Here is a 26,811-nt window from a genome sequence, read left to right as displayed (position 1 = left end):
TGACACAGGGCTAGATCCCATGACCAAAATCAAGAGTCAGACACTTAACAAACTGAGCTATCCAGACTCCCCTAATCAGTCTAACTTTTAAATCAGTCATGTATGTTATAAAATTTTAAGTATTTAAAAATTGTGAATGCCCTTCATACAATAAAGTCTAATTACAACTTTCTAAGTATATGTATAAAGTAACAAGAATGACCTCACACACTTTAAGGAAAGCATTGTGATGATTTTTACATTTAATTTTATAGTCTGTTTTGAAAATGCACCAGAGGATTTTTTCTTTCTTTTTTTTTTTGGTGGGGGGGGAGGTGTTTGATCATTTGCTTAAATTGTTTATGTGCTTAAAATTTGTAAAACTGAAAGGAAGCTTTAAGTGATTCTTTATTAATAATAGACTTCAGTTTTACTTTTTATTGAATTAAAACCTCTATTTCTGTAGCTGAGAAAATGGATGAGAAAGCAGGTGAAAACCTTTCACCTGAAGATAATGAAATTTTAATCTCAAAAGGCTCATCTCAAATTAAGACACTTGGAGCTGCCAGCAAAGAAGGATTTAGTAGTAAGTATAATTATTAAAAATATTGTGAAGGGTATTTAATTAAATTTCTCTCTTTAGTTCATTAACATATATTCAATCATATAAATGAATACTATATACTGTATCACATATACATATATGTACAGGTACATAAATGCCTATGTATATATACATAACATACATAACATGTGTGTGTATGTTCTCCATTTAGTCAAGTTGATTATGTTGTTCATGCCTTCTTAATTTCATTGAAGTTCTATGTTTATCATTTATGAAGAAATTATATTAAATTCAACTACTGTGATTGTTTATTTCTCTATTACTCTTTGTAGGTCTGCTAATTTTTGTTTTATGTTTCTAAAGCATTTTTACTATATATAATACATATAATAAATACACAGATTTGAAAATGTCATATATTCTTAGTGAACTGAAGTTTCTCTTTGTGATGGACATTTTGTAGAAAATTTTTGTGCTTTTAGTCTATTTTATCTGATATTAACATAGTGTATGTAATTATTTGCATAAAATATTTTTTCATCATTCTGCTTTCAATCTTTACATCTTGCTATGAATTTGTGTCAGTTTAAAATAAAAGGCATTGTGATTTATTATTTTTTAATCCAATGTAACAATCTTTGTATTTTAAATGGAGCATTTAATACATTTACATTTAATGGAAGTACTGATATTTTTGAGGTAAATATCCCATCATTTGTACTTTGTCTTTCTTACCTGATCTGTTTTTAATATTCTTTTAAATTTATTTCAAATGCATTTTTTATCATTCTTTTTTCCCTCACCCATATCTATTATAAAAATATTGAATTCAATCCTAAATTGTAAATACCTTATCAAACTATTCTCCTGAAAAGTACTTCCATTATTTCTATACTTCACACTAACTCTATATTAACTATCTCAACAATGTGTATACATCACTATTTCAACAATGTGGTATTTGATTATGTAGCTTCAAAATATGAGAGGAAATATTCCTGGATAATTGAAATGTATTTTTTTGATAACAAAAAATACTTTTAATGCTATCAACTACAATTCACAATGAAATTATAATAGATATGAATTTGCATCCCCCCCAAAAAACAGGTGCAACCTTTGTAAGAAAGAAACTATAAAATGTATTTGAATTACAAAATTTTTCAATAAATACAATTGTCTATTTAATGGGTTAAAAGCATTCTTCTTATAGCTCAGAAAGCAGAAGGTGTGTTAGATGAAAATCTTTTACCCAAGGATAAAGTTGTACTGTCGAAAAGCTAATCTCAAACTAAGAAACTTAGACCTGTCAAAATGAAAACACTAAGTAGTAAGTATGATAATTTTTAATGTCATTGGTTTATTTTTAATTAAAGCAAGAAGTAAAACTTTGTAGGTTTATGAGTGTTTAATCAATCATGTCATTTGTATACATCTATTAGATTGAATGTGTTGTTCAATTCTTCTTTAATTGAAGTTCTGTCTATTCTGTTATTAAGAGATGTTTATTAAATTCTACCACTGTGGTTACAGATTTCTCTGTTTTTCCTGGGAGTTTTGCCAGATTGGTTTATATATTTGGAAACTGTGTTATTAAACCTATGCAAATTTGTACTTGTTATTTATATCTGATAAACAGGGCCTTTATTTCTGTAAAAGTATACTCTTCCTCTCTAGGAATGTTTTTGTGCCTTAATGTTTATTTTGCCTGTTAATAATATAGCTATGTTTGCTTTCTTGTGGTAAGTATTTATAGTTTTTTGTTAAGAGTTCAGACAGAAGTTAATGGTGCCTATAGGGTCTCAGTAATTTTCTGATAATGATCCTAAACCACAAGAAAAGCAAAACAATTTCTATATTAATTGCTTGTATCCAAACAACTTAGCACCTGTTGGGACTGCATAACTTTTGTGGGAGCATAAATTTTCATAAATTTGGGCAAATACCTAGAAGCATGATTTCTGGATCATATGGTAAGACTAAACTTTGTAAGAAACTGTCAAACCATCTTCAAAGTGGCTATAGTGTTTTGCATTCCCAGCAGCAGTGAGTCAGAGTTTCCATTGATTTACATCCCTGACATCATTTGTTGTTTTCAGTGTTTTAGATTTTAGCCATTCTCATAGGTGTGTAATGGTATATCATTGTTTTAATCTATATTCCCTGATGACATATATGTAGAACATCTTTTCAGATGCTTATGTGCCATCTTTATGACTTCTTTGTTAAGGTGTCTGTTCTGATAATTTGCCCATATTACAATTGGGTTATTTGTTTTCTAACTGTCAAGTTTTAAGTGTTCCTTATATATTTTGAATAACAGTTATTTATCAGATATATGTTCTACAAATATTTTCTTCCAGCCTGTGTCTTGTTTTCTTATTCTCTTAACATTGTCTTTCACAGATCAGAAGTTTTGTTTTTGTTGTTATTTTTTTAAATGAAATCTAACTTATCAATTTTTTTCATGGATTGTGCTTTTGGTATTGTATCTAAAAAGTCAGTGATTCATCAGTTACATGTAACACCCAGTGCTCATCACAACAGGTGCCCTTCTTAAATGGATGATGGGTATTAAGGAGGACACTTATTATGATGTGCATTGGGTGTTACATGTAAGTGATGAATAACTAAATTCTATTCCTGAAACCAATCTTACACTATATGTTAACCAACTAGAACTTAAATAAAAATTGGAAACTAAATAAATAAGTCATCACCAGTTTGCATTCCCACTAACAGTGTAAAAGAGTGCCCCATTCTCTGCATCCTAACCAACACCTGTTTCTTTCTGTTTTGTTCATTTTAGCCATTCTGACAGGTATGAGGTGATATCTCACTGTAGTTTTGATTTGTATTTCCCTGATGATGAATGATGTTGAGCATCTTTTCATGTGTGTGTTGGCCATTTGGATGTCTTCTTCGGAAAAAAATGTCTATTCATGCCTTCACACATTTTTTACCTGGGTTATTTCTTTCTGGCGACTTGAGTTTTATAAGTTCTTTATAGATTTTGGAAACTAACACTTTATCAGATATGCCATGTGAAGTATCTCCTCCCATTCCACAGGTAGTCTTTTAGTTTTGTTGATTGATTGCTTCTGTATGCAGAAAATTTTATCTTGATAAAATCCCAATAGTTCATGTTTCCTTTTGTTTCCCATACCTCAGGAAACATATCTAGTAAGAATTGTTATGGCTGATGTCCAAGAGGTTAGTGCCTGTGTTCACCTCTAGGATTTTGATGGTTTCCTGTCACATTTAAGTATTTCATCCATTTTGAAATTGTTTTTGTTTATGGTGTAAGAAAATGGTCCAGTTTCATTCTTTTGCATTTGGCTGTCCAGTTTTCCCAACACCATTTATTGAAGAGACTGTCTTTTTTTTCTGTTAGATATTCTTTCCTACTTTACTGAAGATTTTTCACCAGGTAGTTGTGGGTTCATTTCTGGGTGTTCTATTCTGTTCCATTGATCTGTGTTTCTATTTGTGTGCCAATACCATACTGTCTTGATGATTACAGTTTGTAATATAGTTTGAAGTCTGGAATGATGATGCCTCCAGCTTTGCTTGTCTTTTTCAAAATTGCTTTGGCTATTCAGGGTTTTTGTAGTTCCATACAAATTTTAGGATTATTTGTTCTAGCTCTGTGAAAAATGCTGGTGGCATTTTGAAAGGGATTGCAATAAATGTGTAGATTGCTTTAGGTAATCTAACCATTTTAACAACATTTGTTCTTCCAATCCATGAGCATGGAATGCTTTTCCATTTCTTTGTGTCCTTCAGTTTCTTTCACCAGTGTTTTATAGTTTTCAGATACAGGTCTTTTACCTCTTTGGTTATGTTTATTCCTAGGTAACTTACTGGTTTTTGGTGCAATTGTAAATGAGACTGATTCCTTAACTTCTGTTTCTGCTGCTTCACTGTTGATGTATAGAAATGCAATGGATTTCTATATGTTGATTTTGTATCCTGTGACTTTACTGAATTCATGTATCAGGTCTAGCAGTTTTTTAGTGGAGTCTTTCAGATTTTCCATGTAGAGTGTCATGTCATCTGCAAATAGTGAAGGCTTGACTTGTTCCTTGCTGATTTGGATACCTTATATTTCTTTTTGTTGTCTGATTGCTGTGGCTAGGACTTCCAGTACTATGTTAAATAACAGTGGTGGACATCCCTGTCTTGATCCTGACCATAGATGAAAAAGCTCTCAGTTTTTCCCCATTCAGGATGATATTACCTGTGGGTTTTCCATATATGGCCTTTCTTATGTTGAGGTGTGTTCCCTCTAACCCTACCCTGTTGAGGGTTTTTACCATGAATGGGTGTTGTATTTTGTCAAATGCTTTTTCTGCATCTATCGAGAGGATCTCTTTTGTTAATGTGGTGTATCACGTTGGTAGATTTGTGAACATTGAACCACCCTTGCAACCCAGGAATAAATCCCACTTGATCATGGCGAATGATTCTTTTAATATACTGTTGGATTTGGTTTGCTAGTATTTTATTGAATTTTTTTTTTATCCTGAAGCCCCTCTTTTAAAAACACTTACTTAAAATCAATTTAGGTAACATATACTGTAATATTAGTTTCAGGGGTAGAATTTAGTGATTCGTCAGTTGCATATAACTGACCCAGTGCTCATTACATCAGCGCCCTCATTAATGCCCATCACCCAATTACCCCATCTCTCCACCCATGTTTGCATCCATGCTCATCAGGGACATTGGTCTGTAGTTCTCCTTTTTAGTGGAGTCTTTATCTGGTTTTGGTATCAGGGTAAGGCTGGCCTCATAGAATGAGTTTGGAAATTTTCCTTCATTTTCTATTTTTCTGGAATAGTTTGAGAAGAATAGGTATTAACTCTTCTTTAGATGTTTGGTAGAATTCGCTTGTGAAGCCATTTGGCCCTGGACTTTTGTTTGTTGGGAGTTTTCTGATTACTGACTCAATTTCTTTGGTGGTTATAGGCATGTTCACATTTTCTCTCTCTTCCTTTCAGTTTTGGTAGTTTATATGTTTCTAGGATTCTATCCATTTCTTCTAGGTCATCCGATTTGTTGGCATATTTTTTTTATAACATTCTCTTACAATTGTTTGTATTTCTGTTGTGTTGGTTGTTATTTCTCCTCTCCAGTTTGTGATTTTATTTATTTGGGTCCTTTCTCTTTTCTTTTTGATAAGTCTGGCTAGAGGTTTATCCATTTCATTAATTTTGCCAAAGAACCACCTCCTGGTTTCATTGATCTGTTCTATTGTTTTTTAGTTCCTATATCATTTATTTCTGCTCTAATCTTTATTATTTCCTTCCTTTTGCTGACTTTGGACTTCATTTGTTGTTCTTTTTCTGGCTTCTTTAGGTGTATGGCTAGGTTATGTGTTTGAAAGTTTTCTTGGTTCTTGAGGTAGGCCTGTAATGCTACATACGTCCCTCTCAGGACCACTTTTCCTACATCCCAAAGATTTTGGACTGTTGTGTTTTCATTTTTAGTTTTCTCCATGTATTTTCTTAAATTTATTCTTTGATTTCTTGGCTGACCCATTCATTATTTAGTAGCATGTTGTTTAACCTCCATGTATCTGTGCTCTTTCCAAATTTTTTCTGTGGTTGATTTCTTGTTTCATTGCTTTGAGGTCAGAGAAGGTACAAATTATGATTTCAATCTTTTTTATTTGTTGAGGCCTGATTTTCTCTGATCCTTTCTTGTCTTTGTAACTTTTGGTCTTTTCTTTCTATTCAGATTCCCCTTTAATATATTTTGCAGGGATGGTTTAGTGGTAATGAAGTCCCTTCATTTTTGTTTGTCTGGGAAACTGTTTATCTCTCCTCCTATTCTGAATGATAGCTTTGCTGGATAGAGTATTCTTGGCTGCAGATTTTTCCCATTCAGCACGTTGAATATCTCATGCCACTCCCTGTGGCTTGCCAAGTTCCTGTTGAGAAATCTGCAAGTATTATGGGGCTTCCCTTGCAAGTTAGGGACTTCTTTTGTCTTGCTTTTTAAAGATTTGTTTTTCTTTATCAATATATTTTGCAAATTTAATTACAATATGTCTTGGTTTGACTTGTGTTTTTTCATTTTGATGGGAGTTCTCTTTGCCTCCAGGATCTGGATGTCTGTTTCCTTCCCAGGAAGGGTAGTTTTCAGGGTATGATTTTCTCAAATAACTTTTCTGCCCTCTTTGCTCTCTCTTCTTCTGGGATTCCTATAATATGAGTGTTTTTATATTTTATGGAATACTGAGTTGCCTAAGACTAGTCTTGTGTTCCATAATTCTTTTTCTCTTTTGTTTAGCTCCATTATTTTCAATTATTTTGTCTTCTATTGTCTACAATTTATTCCTCTGCTTCTTCCAGCCTGTTGAACATTGCATCAGCCTGTTTCTTCAGTTTATTGTATTGTATTGTTTTGGTTTATTTTATTGTATTGTTTTGGTTTATTGTATTCTTCATCTTTGATTGATTCTTTTTTAACTATTTAATCTCTGTGATAAGGATCTCCCTGATGTCTTCTGTTCTCTTCTTAGGCCCAGTGAGTATCCTCATGATTGTTGCTTTAAATTCTTCATCACTCATGTTACTTATATCTGTTTCATTTAGATCTCTGGTCATGGCCTTACCTTGTTCTTTTATTTCAGATGAATTCCTCCATCTTGGCATTTAAATCTCTGCATTCTTCTCTATGTTAGAAAAGCCAGTTATGTCTCCTGCTTCTGAGAATAATGGCCTTATGAAGAAGAGGTCATATAGTGTCCAGTGCCTGGCACTTCAGGGAGTGTCTCTGGTGTGTGTTGTGCGCACTCTGCTGTTGTGTTTTGGCTGCTCTTTCAGGCTAGTGTCTGAAGAGGCTCTCCCTGCCTACTTTGGGCAGTGTTTTGTCCTTATCCTGAATGTGGTGAGTTTTAACTCGGTGTACTTGATCTGCTTATGAAATGAAACCTGATACTATTACTACTAGAACTGAGGCACTGCAGAACTCTGGTTGGGAGACCTGATGTGGGCAGGGTTTTGTGCTGGTCATCTGGGGCAATTTCCCTGCCTCACCGGGATGGAGGCTAGCCTGACTGAGTAGGATAGTCCCATTAGATTGCAGTGAGCCCAGGGCTTGTGTGAGTAATCAGGCAGCTGATGTTGGTGCTTTACTGCTTCCTGCAGGTAGCTCTGTTGTTATGCTGAGGGGTGGGCTCCTTTGTCCCTAGAGTGGGGTCTACATGAATGCTGACTCTCAGGGAAGCACTCCAAGAAGAACAAAGAATCTCCCCTCTGTGTGACCCACCCATTTTTCAGATCAGTGTTTCCAAGCTGTCTGCTCCTGGGTTTTTTGCCTGCTTTTTATCTAGGAGCAACACATTGCCCTCTGGGCTTTATCCCAGTCAAACCAGCTGATTTTTAAACTCCAGGCTTTAAGCCCCACTGAAAGTATATGATTGTATATAACTTTAAAGTAATGAAACTGTTTCCTCTAACCTCTCCTGCAAACCCTTCTTTTGTTCTTCCTTTCTCTTTTGCTATCATTCTTCTGTTGCTATCAGAATTTCTTATAGCTGGTCACAGTAGTTTCCTGTTACTTGGAGCTTCACTTTCCATGGTTTCAGTTACCCTAGGTCAACCATGGTCTGGAAGCAGGTGATCATTCTTCTGAAATTTAATCAGAACATCAGTAGTTGCCTAACACTATAGTGCATAAGTCATTCACCTTACTTCATCTCATCACGTAGCATTTTATTATCTCATATCATCACAAGAAGGGCGAGTACAGTACAGTGAGATATTTTGAGAGAGAGACCACATTCACTTAAGCTTTATTACAATATATGGTTATAATTGTCCTATTTTATTACAATTTATTGTTGTAAATCTCCCCTGTGCCTAATTTATAAATTAAACTTTAACATAGGTATGTATGTATAGGAAAAAACAGCATATATAAGGTTTGGTACTATTTGTGATTTCAGACATCCACTGGGGGTCTTGGAACATATCCTCCATGGATAAGGGAGGACTACTGTACTTATATAGCATGTACTTGTTATTACCATGATAATTATAAAGGAGACAGTATGTTCTTCAAGTTCAGATGTTTAAATGACAAGAAGTGTTGATAAAATGATAAAAAGAAATGCCAGTTGTGTTTTTCTATTTTTTATATAAATTTCATTTTTATAGATATATATCTGTTCCTGATTTTTTAAATTATGAAACAATCCTTTTTTAATATGATAAAGAAAATCTATTTCTAGTTAATACTCCAATGCCATATTTAATAGTAAAAGAAAATATCCAATTAAAGTTAGAAACAAGACAAAATTGCTATTTATTGCTGCTAAATAAAACATTTTTGTAAAATATCTAACCAATGTAGTAAGTAACCTGTTATAAATATTGAGAGAGCGAATGCAATATGATTATTTACAGATTATTAGGTTTCTACCTTTAAAACCTAAAATAATCAAATAAAAGGCTATGAAATGTCAATATAAAAGTTTAGCAAAGTGACTAACACCAATTTGATACAGGAAAACAATATTCCAATATACCACAGCACTGAAACAAGTAAAAACATAATAAAATAACTGATGATAAACATCAGGAAATATGCTGATCTGTTGTGATGAAAAAGAACAAACTTTAGTGACAAAAAAGAAATGTTGACTTAGTGAAGCATTCCATGCTCCTGAGTGAAAGACTTCTAAATTTCCAGTCAAAATGCCAGTGGTGTTTTGTTGTTTTTGTTGCTGATGGAATTTTATGAAAATGCATCTAAGATATATGTTGAAAACAGTTCACGTATTTCAATATCAAATAATTGAGTAAAAAAAAAGGATAGGCAGTGGCACTTGATATAATTACATATTTAAAAGTTTCAATAATGACTAGTAAACACTCAAATCAATGGAGCCGACTAGAAATTCCAGAAATTAATATCAAAGAATTTCATATGATAAGTAAAAACAAAACAAAAACAAAAAAAACCTGGTCATGTAAAAAAAAAAATCAATTGTTTACCAAATGGTATTAAGACAAATGGAAAAAATAAAATGAGAGATTTTTATCTTTCCCTGATCAAAAACCTGATTTTATAGATTATTTCCATGAAAAAAAACCATTAAAAGAAAACAAATTAATCTTTTTATTCAAGTAATTACCATACAGGGTTACATTAGCTTCCTATGTACAATAAAATGATTTAATAATTCCATACATTACTCACTGCTCATCACAATAAGTGTACCCTTAGTCACTTTTATCTATTTCACTCATCTACCCACCCACCTCCCCTCTGGCAATCACCAAAGTCTGGATTTTTGTCTCTGTTTTTCTTTGTTTTGTTTCTTAAATTCCACATATGAGTGAAATTATACAGTGTTTTTCTTTCTCTGACTGACTTATTTCACTGAGCATGATACCCTCTGGATCCCTCCATGTCGTAAATAGCAAGATTTCATTCTTTTTGATGGCTGAGTAATACTGCGCTGTGTGTATATCTATATGTATATCTCACTTCTTTATTCATCTATCAGTGAACACTTGGGTTGCTTCTGTATCATGGCTATTGTAAATAATGCTGCAATAGGGGTGCATATATCTTTTTTAATTACTGTTTTCATTTTCTTTGGGTAAATACCAAGTAGTGGAATCAGTGGATCATATGGTAGTCCTATTTTTAATTTTTTGAGGTATCTCCAGACTGTTTTCTACAGTGGTTGCACGAGCTTGTATTCCTACCAACCGTGAACAGGATTTCTTTTTCTCCATACCCTTGCCAGTACTTGTTATTTCATGTGTTTTTGATTTTAGCCATTTTGACAGGTGTGAGGTGATATCTCATTGTAGTTTTGATTTGCATTTCCCTGATTATTAGTGATGTTGAGCATCTATTCATATGTCTGTTAGCCATATGCGTGTCTTCTTTGAGAAAATGTCTATTCATTTCCTCTGCCATTTTTTAACTGGATTATTTGGGGATTTTTTGGTGTTAAAAAAATTCTTTATGTCAATTGGATATTAACTCCTTCTTGGATACATCATTGCAAATATCTTCTCCCATTTAGTAGGATGCCCTTTTGTTTTGTTGATAGTTTCCTTTGCTGTGCAAGACCTTTGTATTTTAGTGTAGTCCCAACAGTTTAATTTTGCTTTTCTACAAAAATGTTTCTATGCCTGAGGTCAAAGAGATTACTGCCTGTATTTTCCTCTAGGAATTTTGTTGTTTCAAGCCTCACATTTAGGTAATTAATCTATTTTGAGTTTATTTCTGTGTATGATGTGAGAAAGCTGTCTAGTTTTCCCAACACCATTTTTGAAGACACTATCTTTTTCCCATTGAATATTCTTACTTACTTTATTGTAGATTAATTGGCCATAAAAGTGTGAGTTTATTTCTGGACTCTTTATTCTGTTCCAATAATCTATGTATATATTTTTGTGCCAGTACCATACTATTGTGATTATTAAGGTTTGTAGTGTATTTTGAAATCTGGGATACCTCCAGTTTTTATCTTTTTCAAGACCGCTTTGGCTATTCCTGGTCTTTTGAGGTTTCCATACAAATTTTCAGATTATTATGCTTTTAATAGGAATTGCATTAAATCTAAAGATTGCTTTGTATAGTATGGACAATTTAGCAAAATTAGTTCTCCCAATCTATGTCCATGTAATATCTCTCTATTTCTTTGTGTCATCTTCAGTTTCTTTTTCATCAGTATTTTATAGTTTTTAGAGTACAGGTCTTTCCCTTCCTTGATTAGGTTTATTCCTAGGTTTTTAAATTTGTTCTAGTGTAGTTGTAAACAGGATTGTTTTCTTAATTTCTCTTTCTACTATTTCATTATTAGTGTATAGAAATGCAATAGACTTATGTGTGTTAATTGTGTATCCTGTGATTTAGCAGAATTCGTTTATCAGTTCTAATAGATTTTTGGTGGAGAGTCTTTCAGGTTTTCTATATATAGTATCATGTCACCTGCAAAAAATGAAAGTTCTACTTCTTCCTCACTGATTTGGATGTCTTTGTATTTCTTTTCATTGCTGCAGCTAGGACCTCTACTACTATGTTGAATAAAGGTGGTGAGAGTGGACATTCTTGTCTTGAACTTAGAGAAAAATCTGTCAGATTTTCACCATTGAATAGGATGTTAGCTATGGGTATTTTATATGTGGCCTTTCTTATGTTGTCATGTTTTCCTCTAAACCTACTTTGTTGAGAATTTTTGTCATGAATGGATGTTGTACTTTGTCAGATGCTTCTACATCTATTGAGATGAATATATGGTTTTTATCCTTATTCTTATCATATGATGTGTCACATTGATTGATTTGTGAGTATTGAGCCAGCCTTGCACCCTGCAAGGGTGCAATCCTACTTCTTTATGGTGAATGATTTTTTTAATATATTGTTGGATTTGGTTTGCTAGTATTTTATTGGTGATTTTTGCACTATGTTCACTAGAGATACTGGCCTGTAGTGTTTTTTGTTGTGTCTTTATCTAGTTTTGGTATCAGGTTAATGCTGGCCTCATAGAATGAATTTATAAACTTTTCTTCTATTTTTTTGGAATAGTTTGAGAATAATAGGTTTTAAATCTTCCTAAATGCTTGGTAGAATTCGCCTGTGAAATCACATGGTCCTGGACATTGGTTTGTTTGGAGATTTTTGATTCAATTTCATTGCGAGTATTGTCCTCTTCAAATTTCTATTTCTTCATAATTTAGTTTGGAAGGTTATATATTTCTAAAAATGTATCCATTTCTTCTAGGTTATTCAATTTGTTGGCAAATCATTTTTACAGTATTCTTTTATAGTCTTTGCATTATTGTGCTGTTAACTATTTCTCTTCCTTAATTTCTGATCTTATGTATTTGAGTTCTCTTTTTTTAAATGAGCCTAGTTAAAGGTTTATCAATTTTCTTGATCTTTTCAAAGAACCAGCTCTTGTTTCATTGATCTGTTCTGCTGTTGGGTTTTTGTTTTTTTTCTCTATTTCTTTTATTTTTGCTCTAATCTTTATTATTTCCTTCATTCTACTGGCTTGGGACTTTTCTTGTTCTTTTTCTAGCTTTTTTAGATGTAAGTTTCAGTCATTGTTTTGAAATTTTTCTTGCTTCTTGAGGTAGGTCTGTATTGCTATAATCTTCCTTAAGATTATTAAGAACAGCTTTTGCTGCATACCAAGGATTTTGGACCATTGTGTTTTTATTTTCATTTGTCTCCATGTATTTTTTATTTCCTTTTTGATTTATTGGTTGACTCATTCATTATGTATTAGCATTTTTTTCTAGCCTTCTTGTATTTGTGTTCTCTCCAGATGTTTTCTTGTGATTGATTTCTAGATTCATACAATTTTAGTTGGAAAAGATGCATGATATGATTTCAATTTTTTTGAATTTTGAGGCTTGTTCTGTGGCTTAATGTGATCTATTCTGGAGAATGTTCTATGTACACTAGAAGAGAATGTGTATTCCTCCATTTTAGGATGGAATGTTCTGAATATATTTATAAGGTCCATCTGGTTTCATGTATCATTCAAAACCACTTTTCCTTGTTAATTTTCTGTCTGAATGATCTGTCCATTGATGTAAGTGGGGTGTTAAATTTCCCTACTATTATTGTATTGCTATTGATTTCTTTTATATCTTTTAATAGTTGTTTTATGTATTTAAGTGCTCCCATGTTGTGTGAATAAATATTTAACAATTGGTATATCTTGTTAGACTTAAAAATATATATTATGTAGTGTCCTTCTTTGTCTCTTGTTGCAGAGTTTGTTTTAAAGTTTATTTTTCTGCTAAAACTATTGCTACACCAACTTTTTTTTCAATTCCACTTGCAGTGTAAATGTTTCTCCATCCCTTTGCTTTCAATCTGCATGTGTTTTTAGGTCTGAAATGAGTCTCTTGTACACAGCATTATAGATGGGTTGGACTTTTCTATCCATTCAGTTACCCTATGTCTTTTGATTGGAGCATGTATTCAATTTGTATTCAAGGAAATTGTTGATAGGTATGTACTTATTGCTATTTTGTTACTTGTTTAATGTTTATTTTTGTAGTTCTTCTCTGTTCCCTTCTTCTCTTGCTCTCTTCCCTTGTGGTTTGATGGCTTTCTTTAGTGAAATGCTTGGATTCCTTTTCTTTATTTTTTTTTGTATCTATTACACATTTTTGATCTGTGGTTACCATTCAATTCATATATAAGATCTTATGCATCTATATTAATTTTGATTGTCACTTAAGTTTGAATCCATTCTAAAAGCCCTAAGTTTTACTCCCCCCTCCATGTTTTATGTATATGATGTCATACTTTACATCCTTTTGTTTTGGGAATCCCTTGTCTGATTTTTATAGATAAAATTGATTTTACTGCTTTTGTGTTTTAATCTCCATACTGGTATTATAAGTGATTAATCTCCTACTTTTATTATGTTTGTATTTACATGTAAAATTTTTTCCTTTTCTATTTTTTTTATTTTTGACTCTGGCTTTTCCTTTCCAGTCAAAGAATTCCCTTTAACATTTCTTATAAGGCTGGTTTAATGGTGATTTTTTTTTTTCTGAGAGGCTCTTTATCCCTCTTTTTATTCTGAATAATAGCCTTGCTGGATAGAGCATTCTTGGTTGCACATGTTTACCTCTCAGCATTTTTAATATATCATGCCACACCCTTCTGGCCTGAAGTTTCTGCTGAAAAATCAGCTGATAACTTTATGGGGTTTCCCTTGTATGTAACTGTTTTCTCTTACTGCTTTTCAAATTCTCTATCACTATTTTTGTCATTTTAATTAGTATGTCTCTTGGTATAGACCTCCTTTGGTTGATTTTGTTGGATTTTCTCTGTGCCTCCTGGATCTGGATTTCTGTTTCCTTCCCCAGATATGGGAAAATTTTAGCTATTATTCCTTTAAATAAATTTTCTGCCCCCTTTTCTCTCTCCTCTGCTTCTGGTATCCCTATAATGCAAATTTTATTACACTTTATTACACAAATTTATTATTACTGATGTTGCTGAGTTCCTTTAACATATTCTCATTTTTTATTCTTTTTCCTTTTTGCTGTTTAGTTTGTTTGCTTTCCATTGTTTTGTCTTCTAGCTCACTGGTCTGTTTTACTGCTTATTCTAGTGTTCTATTTATTCCTTCTATTGTATTTTTAATTTCAGTTATTGAGTCATTGGTTCTTTTTTTATATATTTTTTATCTCTTTGTTGAAGGTCTTGCTGAGATCCTCCACTCTTTTCTCAAGTCTATTAAGTATATTTATTACCATTACTTTGCAACCTTTATTGGGCATTTTGCTTATCTCTATTTCATTTAGCTCTTTTGCTGTGATTTTGTCCTGTTCTTTCATTTGGGACATATTCTGCTGTCTCGTCATGTTGTTAACTCTCTGTGTTTGTTTCTATGTATTAGGAAATTCAGTTCTTTCTCCTGGTCTTAAAGGAGTATCCTCATGAAGAACAGATACTGTGGTGCCCTGTAGGACAATGTCCCCTATTCTCTACAACCAGGCACTTTAGGGGTGTCTCCTATGTAGATTGCCTGTGCCCTACTATTCTGGCTAATCCTCATTTGCCTTCAATTCAGAAGGCTAATCCTCCCTTTGCCTCTGTTAAGCAGGGTTTGGTTCCTGTGCTGTTAAGAGCCCAGTCTGGGGCCACCATGAGCTTGTAGGTCTGTTGTATCAGCCTTCACACCTGATGCCTGCTTTCAGCCTGTTTGCTGGGGCTACAGTTGCACTGAACTACTGTCTTTCTGCTGCCCCGAGAGGATTTTGTTGCTGGGAGTGTCTAACAGTCATATCAGATGCTTGCCCCCCACTCTGTCTGTAGGCTGCTGGTGCACTGATTGGCAAGGCATTCTTTCAGCACTGCCAGTGATAAGATTCCACTGCTGGAGTTGAAGTTGAACTGGTGTGTGTGGTTATATTCCATTCTGTCCCAGAACAGGAGTCACTTTGGAGTGGTGCCAGTCCCTGCTGTGGATGCTTGCAGCTTTGATACAGCAGGAACCATTTTGGAGGGACTTCTGCCTGGTGGGGCAGGTTGGATAGGGCGCTGTAGGAGAATATGGGCATGGGACATGGGTGTTAGCAAGATGGGTGGGAGGTTCAAATTGGTTCCCACCAATTTGTGGTGGGAACCAATAGTGTCTGACTATCTAGGCTGAGGGGAGAGAAATGGCACTTACCAGTTCATTCTCCTAAAGATACCTGTCCATCCAGCACACATTTTGAGATTAGTAAATAAATTTCCTTCATATCCCTAGGCACTTTTCAAACTGCTGCTTCCATGTTCTGTCTCAGTGGGGTTGTTATGCTGTCTCCTTAAGGGTGGGAACTCAATTTCCTATTGCTCTCTGGCTCTCCCAGACATGAGTCTGGTGATTTTTAAAGTAACCAGAATTAAAACTCCGCTGGTTTTCAAAGCCAGATGCTATGGTGATTCATCTTTCCAGTGCAGGTTCCCTGTGTCTGTTGTGCCTAGCGTGGGGTCTGCTCCTCTCCATTTTCCATGCCTGTGGTATTTCTCCCATTCGTAGTTAATATCACTGGAGGTTTAGTTCTCAATTGTGTCCCTACCCATTTTACCCTTTTTGATGTGGCCTCCTCTCCATGATTAATGTGGAAAGGCTTTTCTGCCAGTCTTAGATCATTTTTGTGTTGGTTATACTAATGTGGCTGTTATGTAAGTACATCCCTGGATGAAGTGAGTTTAGGATCCTCCTACTCTGCCATCTTCCCAGAAGTCCAACATAAATCAATCTTGTTTTGAGGAAAATTACTCTAAGTATGATTTCGTAGCCTGAAAAATAAGGGAAAGATCATTAAAAATTAACTAAATAATAATTTAAAACTTCTGTACACAGAATTATCAAAAGCAAAATTAAAAAGAAATAATAATCTAAAAAATAAACACTCATGATAGTCAACAGGTTATATCCTTATATGAAATACATATGTCTGTCTATAAAAATATTTAATGTTCATATTTAGATTATTTTTAATAAAATTTTTTATTAAAATAAGTTAGAAAAAATGAATTCCTTTAACAGAGAAAATGGCAGATATTTTTTTACTTATTAATCAAGTAGGTTTATACTAATAATGAAATAAATTCCATTAAATAATTTATAAAATACCAAATACCTAAAGTACATAATATCAATTGGGAAAAGTGTGAGAAAACAGCTGTCACTATTACAGGCAAATAGGCATATGACTAAACACTTTCAGGAAAGCTATATAAAAAAATGTATCAGTTATAATAAAAATATACTAATAGATATCAGTGGACTTTGAGCCAGATATATTTTTTCATTTTCTTAAAATTTAATGTTTTATAATAAAAAATCTGTATGACAAATCTGTTCTGACAAGCGTATATGTATATTAGCTGAAATTTTTCAAATTTCTGTTTTAAATATTACTAACATTACCAGACCTTGGTAATTACTAAATGGTAATGAGTTACATTTTTATTTTGTTCACAATTTTAATAAGAATATCTATTTATGCTTCACTATAAATCAGGATGTTAGGTGTTGGATTGAAATAGAAACATATTCTATATTAAAGAGTAAATGTCTAGGAGGAATAGTTGTTGAAATTTGTCAAATGAACTTATGGTATTTATTAATTATTTTTTCTCTCCTTACTTGACATAATACATAAGAATATTTTCCTAAACTTCAGATATTATACTCTTCTAGGAAGTAGGCCACAATAGGTAGATTTCAAATGTTTCTATATTTAATTTACTAAAATATTCTTTTCCATTTTCATCTTGGTAGATCAGAATATGGATGAACTCTCAGATTTTACACTTGAAGATCTAGAACTCACTTCAGGATACGAGGATCAACGTCAAACAAGTGGAGTTAATCAATCTCAAAGATTGAGTGGTGTGTATAATATTTGAAAATGTATTTAAAAATAGTGGTCATAAAACACTTGGTGATTTAAAAATGCATCTGAAATGTGATCAGCTTTTTAAAAAATTATTTATTTTTTGTATAATCTCTACACCCACTGTGGGGCTTCAACTCACAACCCCAAGAGCAAGAGTTGTATGCTCTACTGACTTAGCCAGCCAGGTACCCCAAATATGGCCAGCTTTATTTATGGTTAATTATTGAATTTTTCTTTAGGTTGCATATTTTAGAACATTTTCTGACAAAACTGGAGTTCTACAGTACTAGTAAATGCTATAATGCTATTTGCATCACTCATTATTTCTCATAGTCTTTAATATTCTTTTTTTTAAAGATTTTATTTATTTATTTGAGAGAGAGAGAGAATGAGAGATAGAAAGCACGAGAGGGAAGAGGGTCAGAGGGAGAAGCAGACTCCCTGCTGAGCAGGGAGCCCAATATGGGACTCGATCCCGGGACTCCAGGATCATGACCTGAGCCAAAGGCAGTCGCTTAACCAACTGAGCCACCCAGGCGCCCAGTCTTTAATATTCTTAATTGTTATACTATATTTCTTAAATTATTGACCAAGAAAGCCTATCTTTTTCTTCATCTTGGAATAATGTTTCATGGAAATGGAATACTTGTTTAGGAAACACTGTGCTAGGAATTTTATTCTTTTTATTTTTTAAAAAAGATTTAAGGGAGGAGGCAAGACAGTGGAAGAGTAGAGAACCTCATTTCATCTAGGCCCTTGATTTTAACTAGATAACAGATCATTCTGAACACCCAAGAATTCAACCTGAGATGTAAGAAAAGAATATCTGGAACTCTGCAACTAGAAAAGTGACCACTTTTTGCAAGGTTGGAGGTGCAGAGAAGTGAATCTGAGGGGAGATATTGGAAGATAAGTGGTGAGGGAAGGGGGTCCCCATAATCCAGCTACCAGAAAGTGATATAGCCCTGGAGGGCAAAATTGGAACCCTTAGAAATTTCCAGTGAGAGACACTCCTGCCTGAAAGGTGGTCAGGGGATGAAATGGGCAGAATTCTAAGTGGGACAGTGTAGGTCTCAGGATCCCCAGGTCACAGAATAAATGGGGGTACCTGAGCTGATACAGTTCCTAAGCAGTGGATCAGGGAAACTGGTTATGGTCAGTGAACCCAGGAAGGGGCTCTTAGCTCAGTTTGCCATAAATCGCTAGCTGGGGCCTGATCTGGTGACTGCTTTCCTCTGGGGGACCCTGCAGAGGACTGGAACACAGGGACCCTCCGACATCCCCTTGGAGGGGCAGAACAGGTGCACACATGACCAGGCAACAGCTCTCAGGGTGGGGTCCATGTAAAGGACAGTATCCTGTGATCCTTCTCCTTCCCCCCAGGAGGGGCCAATTGGGTTTGCACAGGATCCAGCAACTGCTCTCAGTGCCAGGGACTTACGAAGTGCGGTAACTCAGGACCCTCCAACTGCCCCCAGGAGGATTGCTGTGGGCACACAACACAGGAATCTTAAGAGTTTGGCACACCTAAAAGTGAAGACCGCTTATCCCTGAGGGTTTACTCAAGAGAGGGGACCATGATCATTCAGCTCTGAGACTGGAGATCGGGGTGTGGCCATTTTCATTTTGATCCTCTAAAGAGGTGCATAAAGCTTTCAGGGAAAAAAAGCCACACAGAGGAATAGCTTATACTGAGTCTGGCCTCCTGGCAAGGGATGGTGTAATTCTGCCCAAGCAAAGACACCTGAAAAGCAGTGAAGTAGGCCTTGCCCTCAGAAGACCAACTGAAAGAACAGATGCACAGGGAGACCCCACAAGACTGTAAAACTCCAGCACTAGGGGAAAATAGTATATAGAATTAAAGTTTTTTTCCCCTCATAATTCATTTATCTTTCAGTTTAAATTACAATTTCCACTAGTTTCAGATTTTATCAAATCTTTAAGTCTTTTTTTAACATTCATTTTTTACATTTACATCTTATAGATATATTTTTCATTTTGACTTCCTATCACTCTATTCAATTTTATTTTTGTATATCTATAAATTTTGTTTTCTTTACAATTTGGGATTAGTGTCTTCTAACACACAGATCAAAATACACTCATGATCAATTGGATCACCCTGTTTTGTCCACCCGGTAAGATTATATTCTCTTCCCCCCCTCAACCTTTTTGTTTTTCTTTTCTTTTTTGGTGTCTGACCTCTACAGATTTGTCTAGTGTGTACTTTGCTTGGGTTGTGGTTGATATTTTTGAATCTGCTCACTCGTTTATCCATTCTTCTCTGGGCAAAATGACTAAAAGGAAGAATTCACAACAAAAGAAAAAACCAGAGGTAATACGGTCTTCCACAGATCTAATTGATAAGGATATAAGTAGAATGTCAGAACTGGAATTCAGGATAACAATTATAAAATTACTAGTTGGACTTGAAAAAAGCATAAAAGACACTAAAGAATCTCTTAATGCAGAAATGAGATCTAATCAGGCTGAAACTAAAAATGCTCTGAGATGTAGTCTAAATTGGATGCTCTAACAGCTAGGGTAAATGAAGCAGAAGAGAGAGTAAGTGACATAGGAGACAAGTTGAAGGAAGAAGGAAGAGGGAAGCTGAGGAAAAGAGAGAAAAACAACTAATAGGCCATGGGGAGAGGCTTCAAGAAATCAGTGATGCTATAAAATGGCCCAATATAAGAATTGTTGGAGCGCCTGAGGGGAAAGAGAAAGAAAGGGCCAGAAGGTGTATCTGAGCAAATCAAAGCTGAAAATTTCCCTGTTCTGGGAAAGGAAACAGGCATTCATGTAGAGGAGGTAGAGAGGACTCCCCACCCCCAAAAATTCAATAAAAATAGATCAACACCGTGACATATAATAGTGAAGCTTGCAAGTTTCAGAGATAAAGAGAAAATCCTGAAAGCAGATCAAGACAAGAAGTTCCTAACCAAGAGAAGTAGGAACATTAGACTTATATCAGACCTATCCACAGAGACCTGGCAGACCAGAAAGAGCTGGCATGATATATTCAGGATAGTAAATGAGAAAAACATGGACCCAAGAATACTATATCCAGCAAGGCTGTCATTCAGAATGGAAGGAGAAATAAAGAACTTCCAGGACAGACAGAAACTGGAAGAATATGTGACCACCAAACTAGCCCTGCAAGAAATATTAAGGGGGATCCTGTAAACAAAGAGAGAGCCCAAGAGTAACATAAACGAGACAAAAACAGAGACAATCTACAGAAACAGGGACATTACAGGTAATACAATGGCACTAAATTCGTGTCTTTCAATAGTTAGCTCTGAATGTAAATGGGCTAAATGCTCCAATCTAAAGATACAGGGTATCAGATTGGATAAAAAAGCAAGATCCATCCATATGCTGTCTATAAGAGACTCACTTTAGACCTAAAGACACCTCCAGACTGAAGTGAGGGGGTAGAGAACCATTTATCATGTTAATGGACCTCAAAAGAAAGCTGGGATAGCCATCCTCATATCAGACGTGTTAGATTTTAAACCAAAGATGGTAGTAAGGGATGAAGAGGGACACCATATCATATTTTAAGGGCCTACCCAACAAGAAGATCTAACAATTATAAATATTTATGCTCCTAAATTGGGAGCAGTCAATTATATCAACCAATTAATACCCAAATTAAGGAAACACATAGATAATAATGCAATAATAGTAGGGGACTTCAACACCCCACTCACAGCAATGGACAGATCATCTAAACAGAAGATCAACAAGGAAACAAGAGCTTCGAATGACACATTGGACCAGATGACTTCACAGATATGTACAGAACATTCCATCCTAAAACAACAGAATACTAATTCATCTTGACTGCACATGGAATGTTCTCCAGAATACACCACATTTTGGGTCACAAATCAGGTCTCAACCCATACAAAAAGACTGAGATTATTCCCTGCATATTTTCAGACCACAGTGCTTTGAAACTGGAACTCAACCACAAGAAGAAATTTGGAAGGAAATCAAACACTTGGAAGTTAAAAAGCATCCTACTAAAGAATGACTGGGTCAACCAAGAAATTAAAGAAAAAATTAACGATTGACTGAAACTAATGAGAGTGAAATTAAATTCGTTCAAAACCTATGGGATGCTGCAAAGGCAGTTCTTAGAGGGAAATACATAGCCATCCAGGCCTCTCAAAAAATTAGAAAAATCCCAAATGTACAAGCTAACTTTACACTTAAAGGACCTGGAGAAAGAACAGCAAATAAAGCCTAAACCAAGCAGTAGAAGAGAAATAATAAGGATTAGATCAGGAAATCAATGACATAGAAACCAGAAGAGTAGAACAAATCAATGAAACTAGAAGCTGGTTCTTTGAAAAAATTAATAAGAGCAATAAACCCCTAGCTAGACTTATCCAAAAGAAAAAAGAAAGGACCCAAATTAATAAAATTATGAGTGAAAGAGGAGAGATCACTACCAACACCAAGGAATTACAATAAATTTTAAAAACATATTATGAGCAACTATACACCAACAAATTAGGCAATCTGGAAGATGTGGATGCATTCCTGGAAACTTATAAACTACAAAAACTGAAATAGGAAGAAATAGAAAATCTGCATAGACCCATAACCAGCAAGGAAATTGAATCAGTAATAAAAAAACCTCCTCCCCCACCACCAAAACAAGAGTCCAGGGCCAGATGGCTTCCCAGGGGAATTCTACCCACCATTTAAAGAAGAAATAATACCTGTTCTACTGAAGATGTTCCTAAAAATAGAAATGAAGGAAACTTCCAAACTCCTTCTTTGAGACCAGCATTACTTCGCTCCCAGAGCCAGACAAAGACCCATCAACAAGGAGAATTAGAGACCAATATCCCTGATGAACATGGATGCCAAAATACTCAACAAGATACTAGTCAACATGATCCAACAGTACACTCAAAGGATTATTCACCACCACCAAGTGGGATTAATTCCTGGCTGCAAGGGTGATTCAACATTTGTACATCAATCAACATGATACATCACATTAATAAAAGAAAGGACAAGAATCATGTGATCCTCTCAATTGATGCAGAAAAAGCATTTGACAAAATACAATATCCTTTCATGATTAAAACCCTCCACGGCATAGGCCTCAATATGATACCTCAATATCATAAAAGCCATCTATAAAAATGCCCAGAGCACATATCATTCTCCATGGGGAAAAACTGAGAGCTTTTCCCTAAGGTCAGGAACATGGTAAGGATGACCCCTCTCACCGTGTTGTTCCACATAGTACTAGAACTCCTAGCCTCAGCAATCAGACAACAAAAAGAAATAAAAGGCATCCAAACTGGCAAAGAAGTCAAACACTCACTCTTCAGAGATGACATGATACTTTATGTGGAAAACCCAAAAGACTCCACCCCAAAATTGCTAGAACTCATCCAGCATTCAGCAATGTGGCAGGATACAAAATCAATGCACAGAAATCAGTTGCATTTTTATACGCTAACTATGAGACTGTAGAAACAGATATTAAGGAATCTATTTCACTTACAGTTGCACCAAAAACCATAGATACCTAGAAATAAATCTAACCAAAGAGGTAAAGGATCTATACTCTAAAACTACAGAGCACTTTGAAAGAAATTGAGGAAGACACAAAGAGGTGGAAAAACATTCCATGCTCATAGATTGGCAAAAGAAATACAGTTAAAATATCTATGCTACCCATAGCAATCTATACATTCAATGCAATCCCTATCAAAATACCATCGACATTTTACACAGAACTGGAACAAATAACCCTAAAATTTGTATGGAACCAGAAAAGACCCCAAATAGCCAGAGGAATGTTGAAAAAAATGCCATTGCTGGCAGCATCACAATGCCTGACTTCAAACTATATTACAAAGCTGTGATCATATGATAGTACAGTACTGGCAAAAACAGACACTTAGATCAGTGGAACAGAAGAGAAAATCCAGAAAAGACCCTTAACTTGTCTACTAATCTTTTTTTTATGTTATGTTAATCACCATACATTACATAATTAGTTTTTCATGTAATGTTCCATGATTCATTGTTTGCGTATAACACCCAGTGCTCCAAGCAATACATGCCCTCTTTAATACCCATCACCAGGCTAACCCAATGCCCCAACCCCTCCCCTCTAAAACCCTTAGTTTTTTTTTCAGAGTCCATAGTCTCTCATGGTTCATCTCCCCCTCCGAATTCCGCCCCTTCATTTTCCGCCTCCTGCTATCTTCTTCTTCTTCTTTTTTTTTTTTTAACATATAATGTATTGTTTCAGAGGTACAGCTCTGTGATTCAACAGTCTTACACAATTCACAGCGCTCAACATAGCACATACCCTCCCCAATGTCCATCACCCAGCCACCCCATTCGTCCCACCCCCCCCCAGCAACCCTCAGTTTGTTTCCTGGGATTAAGAATTCCTCATATCAGTGAGGTCGTATGATACATGTCTTTCTCTGATTGACTTATTTCGCTCAGCATAACACCCTCCAGTTCCATCCACGTTGATGCAAATGGCAAGATTTCATTCCTTTTGATGGCTGCATAGTATTTCATTGTGTATGTGTGTGTGTGTGTGTGTGTGTGTGTGTGTGTGTGTGTGTGTGTGTATACCACATTTTCTTTATCCATTCATTTATCGATGGACATCTTTGCTCTTTCCATAGTTTGGCTATTGTGGACATTGCTGCTATAAACATCGGGGTGCACGTACCCCTTCGGATCCCTACATTTGTATCTTTGGGGTAAATACCCAGTAGTACAATTGCTGGATCGTATGGTAGCTCTATTTTCAACTTTTTGAAGAACCTCCATACTGTTTTCCAGAGTGGTTGCACCAGCTTGCATTCCCACCAACAGTGTAGGAGAGTTCCCCTTTCTCCACATCCCCACCAACATCTGTCGTTTCCTGATTTAATAATTTTAGCCATTCTGACTGGTGTGAGGTGATATCTCATTGAGGTTTTGATTTGGATTTCCCTGATGCCGAGCAATGTTGAGCACTTTTTCATGTGTCTGTTGGCCATTTGGTTGTCTTCTTTGGAAAAGTGTCTGTTCATGTCTTCTGCCCATTTCTTGATTGGATTATTTGTTCTTTGGGTGTTGAGTTGGATAAGTTCTTTATAGATTTTGGATACTAGCCCTTTATCTGATATGTCATTTGCAAATATCTTCTCCCATTCTGTCGGTTGTCTTTTGGTTTTGTTGACTGTTTCTTTTGCTGTGCAAAAGCTTTTTATCTTGATGAAGTCCCAGTAGTTCATTTTTGCCCTTGCTTCCCTTGTCTTTGGTGTGTTTCTAGGAAGAAGTTGCTGCAACTGAGGTCGAAGAGGTTGTTCTTTTTTAGGATTTTGATGGACTCCTGTCTCACATTTAGGTCTTTCAACCGTTTGGAGTCTATTTTTGTGTGTGGTGTAAGGAAATGGTCCAGTTTCATTCTTCTGCATGTGGCTGTCCAATTTTCCCAACACCATTTGTTGAAGAGACTGTCTTTTTTCCACTGGACATTCTTTCCCGCTTTGTTGAAGGTTAGTTGACCATAGAGTTGAGGGTATGTTTCTGGGCTCTCTCTGTTTTTGTGCCAGTACCATGCTGTCTTGATGATTACAGCTTTGTAATAGAGCTTGAAGTCTGGAATTGTGATGCTACCAGCTTTGCTTTTCTATTTCAACATTCCTCTGACTATTCGGGATCTTTTCTGGTTCCATACAAATTTTAGGATTATTTGCTCCATTTATTTGAAAAAAGTGGATGGTATTTTGATAGGGAATGCATTGAATGTGTAGATTGTTCTGGATAGCATAGACATCTTCACAATATTTGTTCTTCCAATCCATGAGCATGGAACGTTTTTCCATTTCTTTGTGTCTTCCTCAACTTCTTTCATGAGTATTTTCTAGTATTCTGAGTACAGATTCTTTGCCTCTTTGGTTCAGTTTATTCCTAGGTATCTTATGGTTTTGGGTGCAGTTGTAAATGGGATGGACTCCTTAATTTCTCTTTCTTCTATCTTGTTGTTGGTGTATAGGAATGCCACTGATTTCTGTGAATTGATTTTATATCCTACCACTTTACTGAATTCCTCTATGAGTTCTAGCAGTTTTGGGGTAGAGTCTTTTGGGTTTTCCACATAAAATATCATATCATCTGCAAAGAATGAGTTTTATTTCTTCTTTGTCAATTTGGATGCCTTTTATTTTTTGTTGTTGTTGTTGTCTGATTGCTGTGCCTAGGACTTCTAGTAGTATGTTGAATAGCAGTGGTGAGAGTGGACATCCCTACTGTGTTCCTGACCTTAGGGGAAAAGCTCTCAGTTTTTCCCCACTGAGAATGATATTTGCTGTGGGTTTTTCATAGATGGCTTTTTTTTTAAAGATTTTATTTATTTATTAGAGAGAGAGAATGAGAGATAGAGAGCACAAGAGGGAAGAGGGTCAGAGGGAGAAGCAGACTCCCCGCCGAGCAGGGAGCCCGATGCGGGACTCGATCCCGGGACTCCAGGATCACGACCTGAGCCGAAGGCAGTCGCTTAACCAACTGAGCCACCCAGGCGCCCCATAGATGGCTTTTATGATATTGAGGTATATATCCTCTATCCCTATACTCTGAGGACTTTTGATCCAGAAAGGATGCTGTACTTTGTCAAATGCTTTTTCTGCATCTATTGAGAGGATCATATGGATCTTGTTCTTTCTTTTATTAATGTATTGTAACACATTGATTGATTTGTGGATGTTGAACCAACCTTGCAACCCAGGGATAAATCCCACTTGGTCGTGGTGAATAATCCTTGTAATGTACTGTTGGATCCTATCGGGTAGTATTTGGGTGAGAATTTTTGCATCCATGTTCATCAAGAATATTGGTCTGTAATTCTCCTTTTTGATGAGGTCTCTGTCTGGTTTGGGGATCAAGGTAATGGTGGCCTCATAAAACGAGTTTGGAAGTTTTCCTTCCATTTCTATTTTTTGGAAGAGTTTCAGAAGAAGAGGTATTAATTCTTCTTTAAATGTTTGGTAGAATTCCCCTGGGAAGCCATCTGGTCCTGGGCTTTTTTTTTTGGGAGATTTTTGATGACTGCTTCAATTTCCTTAGTGGTTATAGGTCTGTTCGGTTTTCTATTTCTTCCTGGTTCAGTTTTGGTAGTTGATACATCTCTAGGAATGCTTCCATTTCTTCCAGATTATCTAATTTGCTGGCATACAGTTGCTTATATGTTCTTATAATTGTTTGCATTTCTTTGGCGTTGGTTGTGATCTCTCCTCTTTCATTCATGATTTTATTTATTTGAGTCATTTCTCTTTTCTTTTTGATAAGTCTGGCCAGGGGTTTATCAATCTTGTTAAT

General features: G+C 35.3%; 1 protein-coding gene across 1 annotated transcript in view; it reads left to right on the top strand.

The window, feature by feature from the left end:
- The window catches only part of CCDC7 (coiled-coil domain containing 7), a 395,691-nt gene that overhangs the window by 255,812 nt on the left and 113,068 nt on the right, over window positions 1–26,811 (top strand). Inside the window, 1 exon segment of the mRNA XM_088025513.1 lies at window positions 1,758–1,874. Within this exon segment, the coding sequence (XP_087881639.1) occupies window positions 1,758–1,874 (117 nt within the window).

The sequence above is a fragment of the Eumetopias jubatus genome, unplaced genomic scaffold (genome assembly GCF_037043125.1).
Source record: "Eumetopias jubatus isolate StellerSeaLion01/CBP00866 unplaced genomic scaffold, mEumJub1_p1.0 scaffold_8, whole genome shotgun sequence".
Classification (NCBI taxonomy): domain Eukaryota; kingdom Metazoa; phylum Chordata; class Mammalia; order Carnivora; family Otariidae; genus Eumetopias; species Eumetopias jubatus.
Note: the sequence above shows the minus strand (reverse complement) of the source record. Positions and strands in the feature narration are given on the sequence as shown.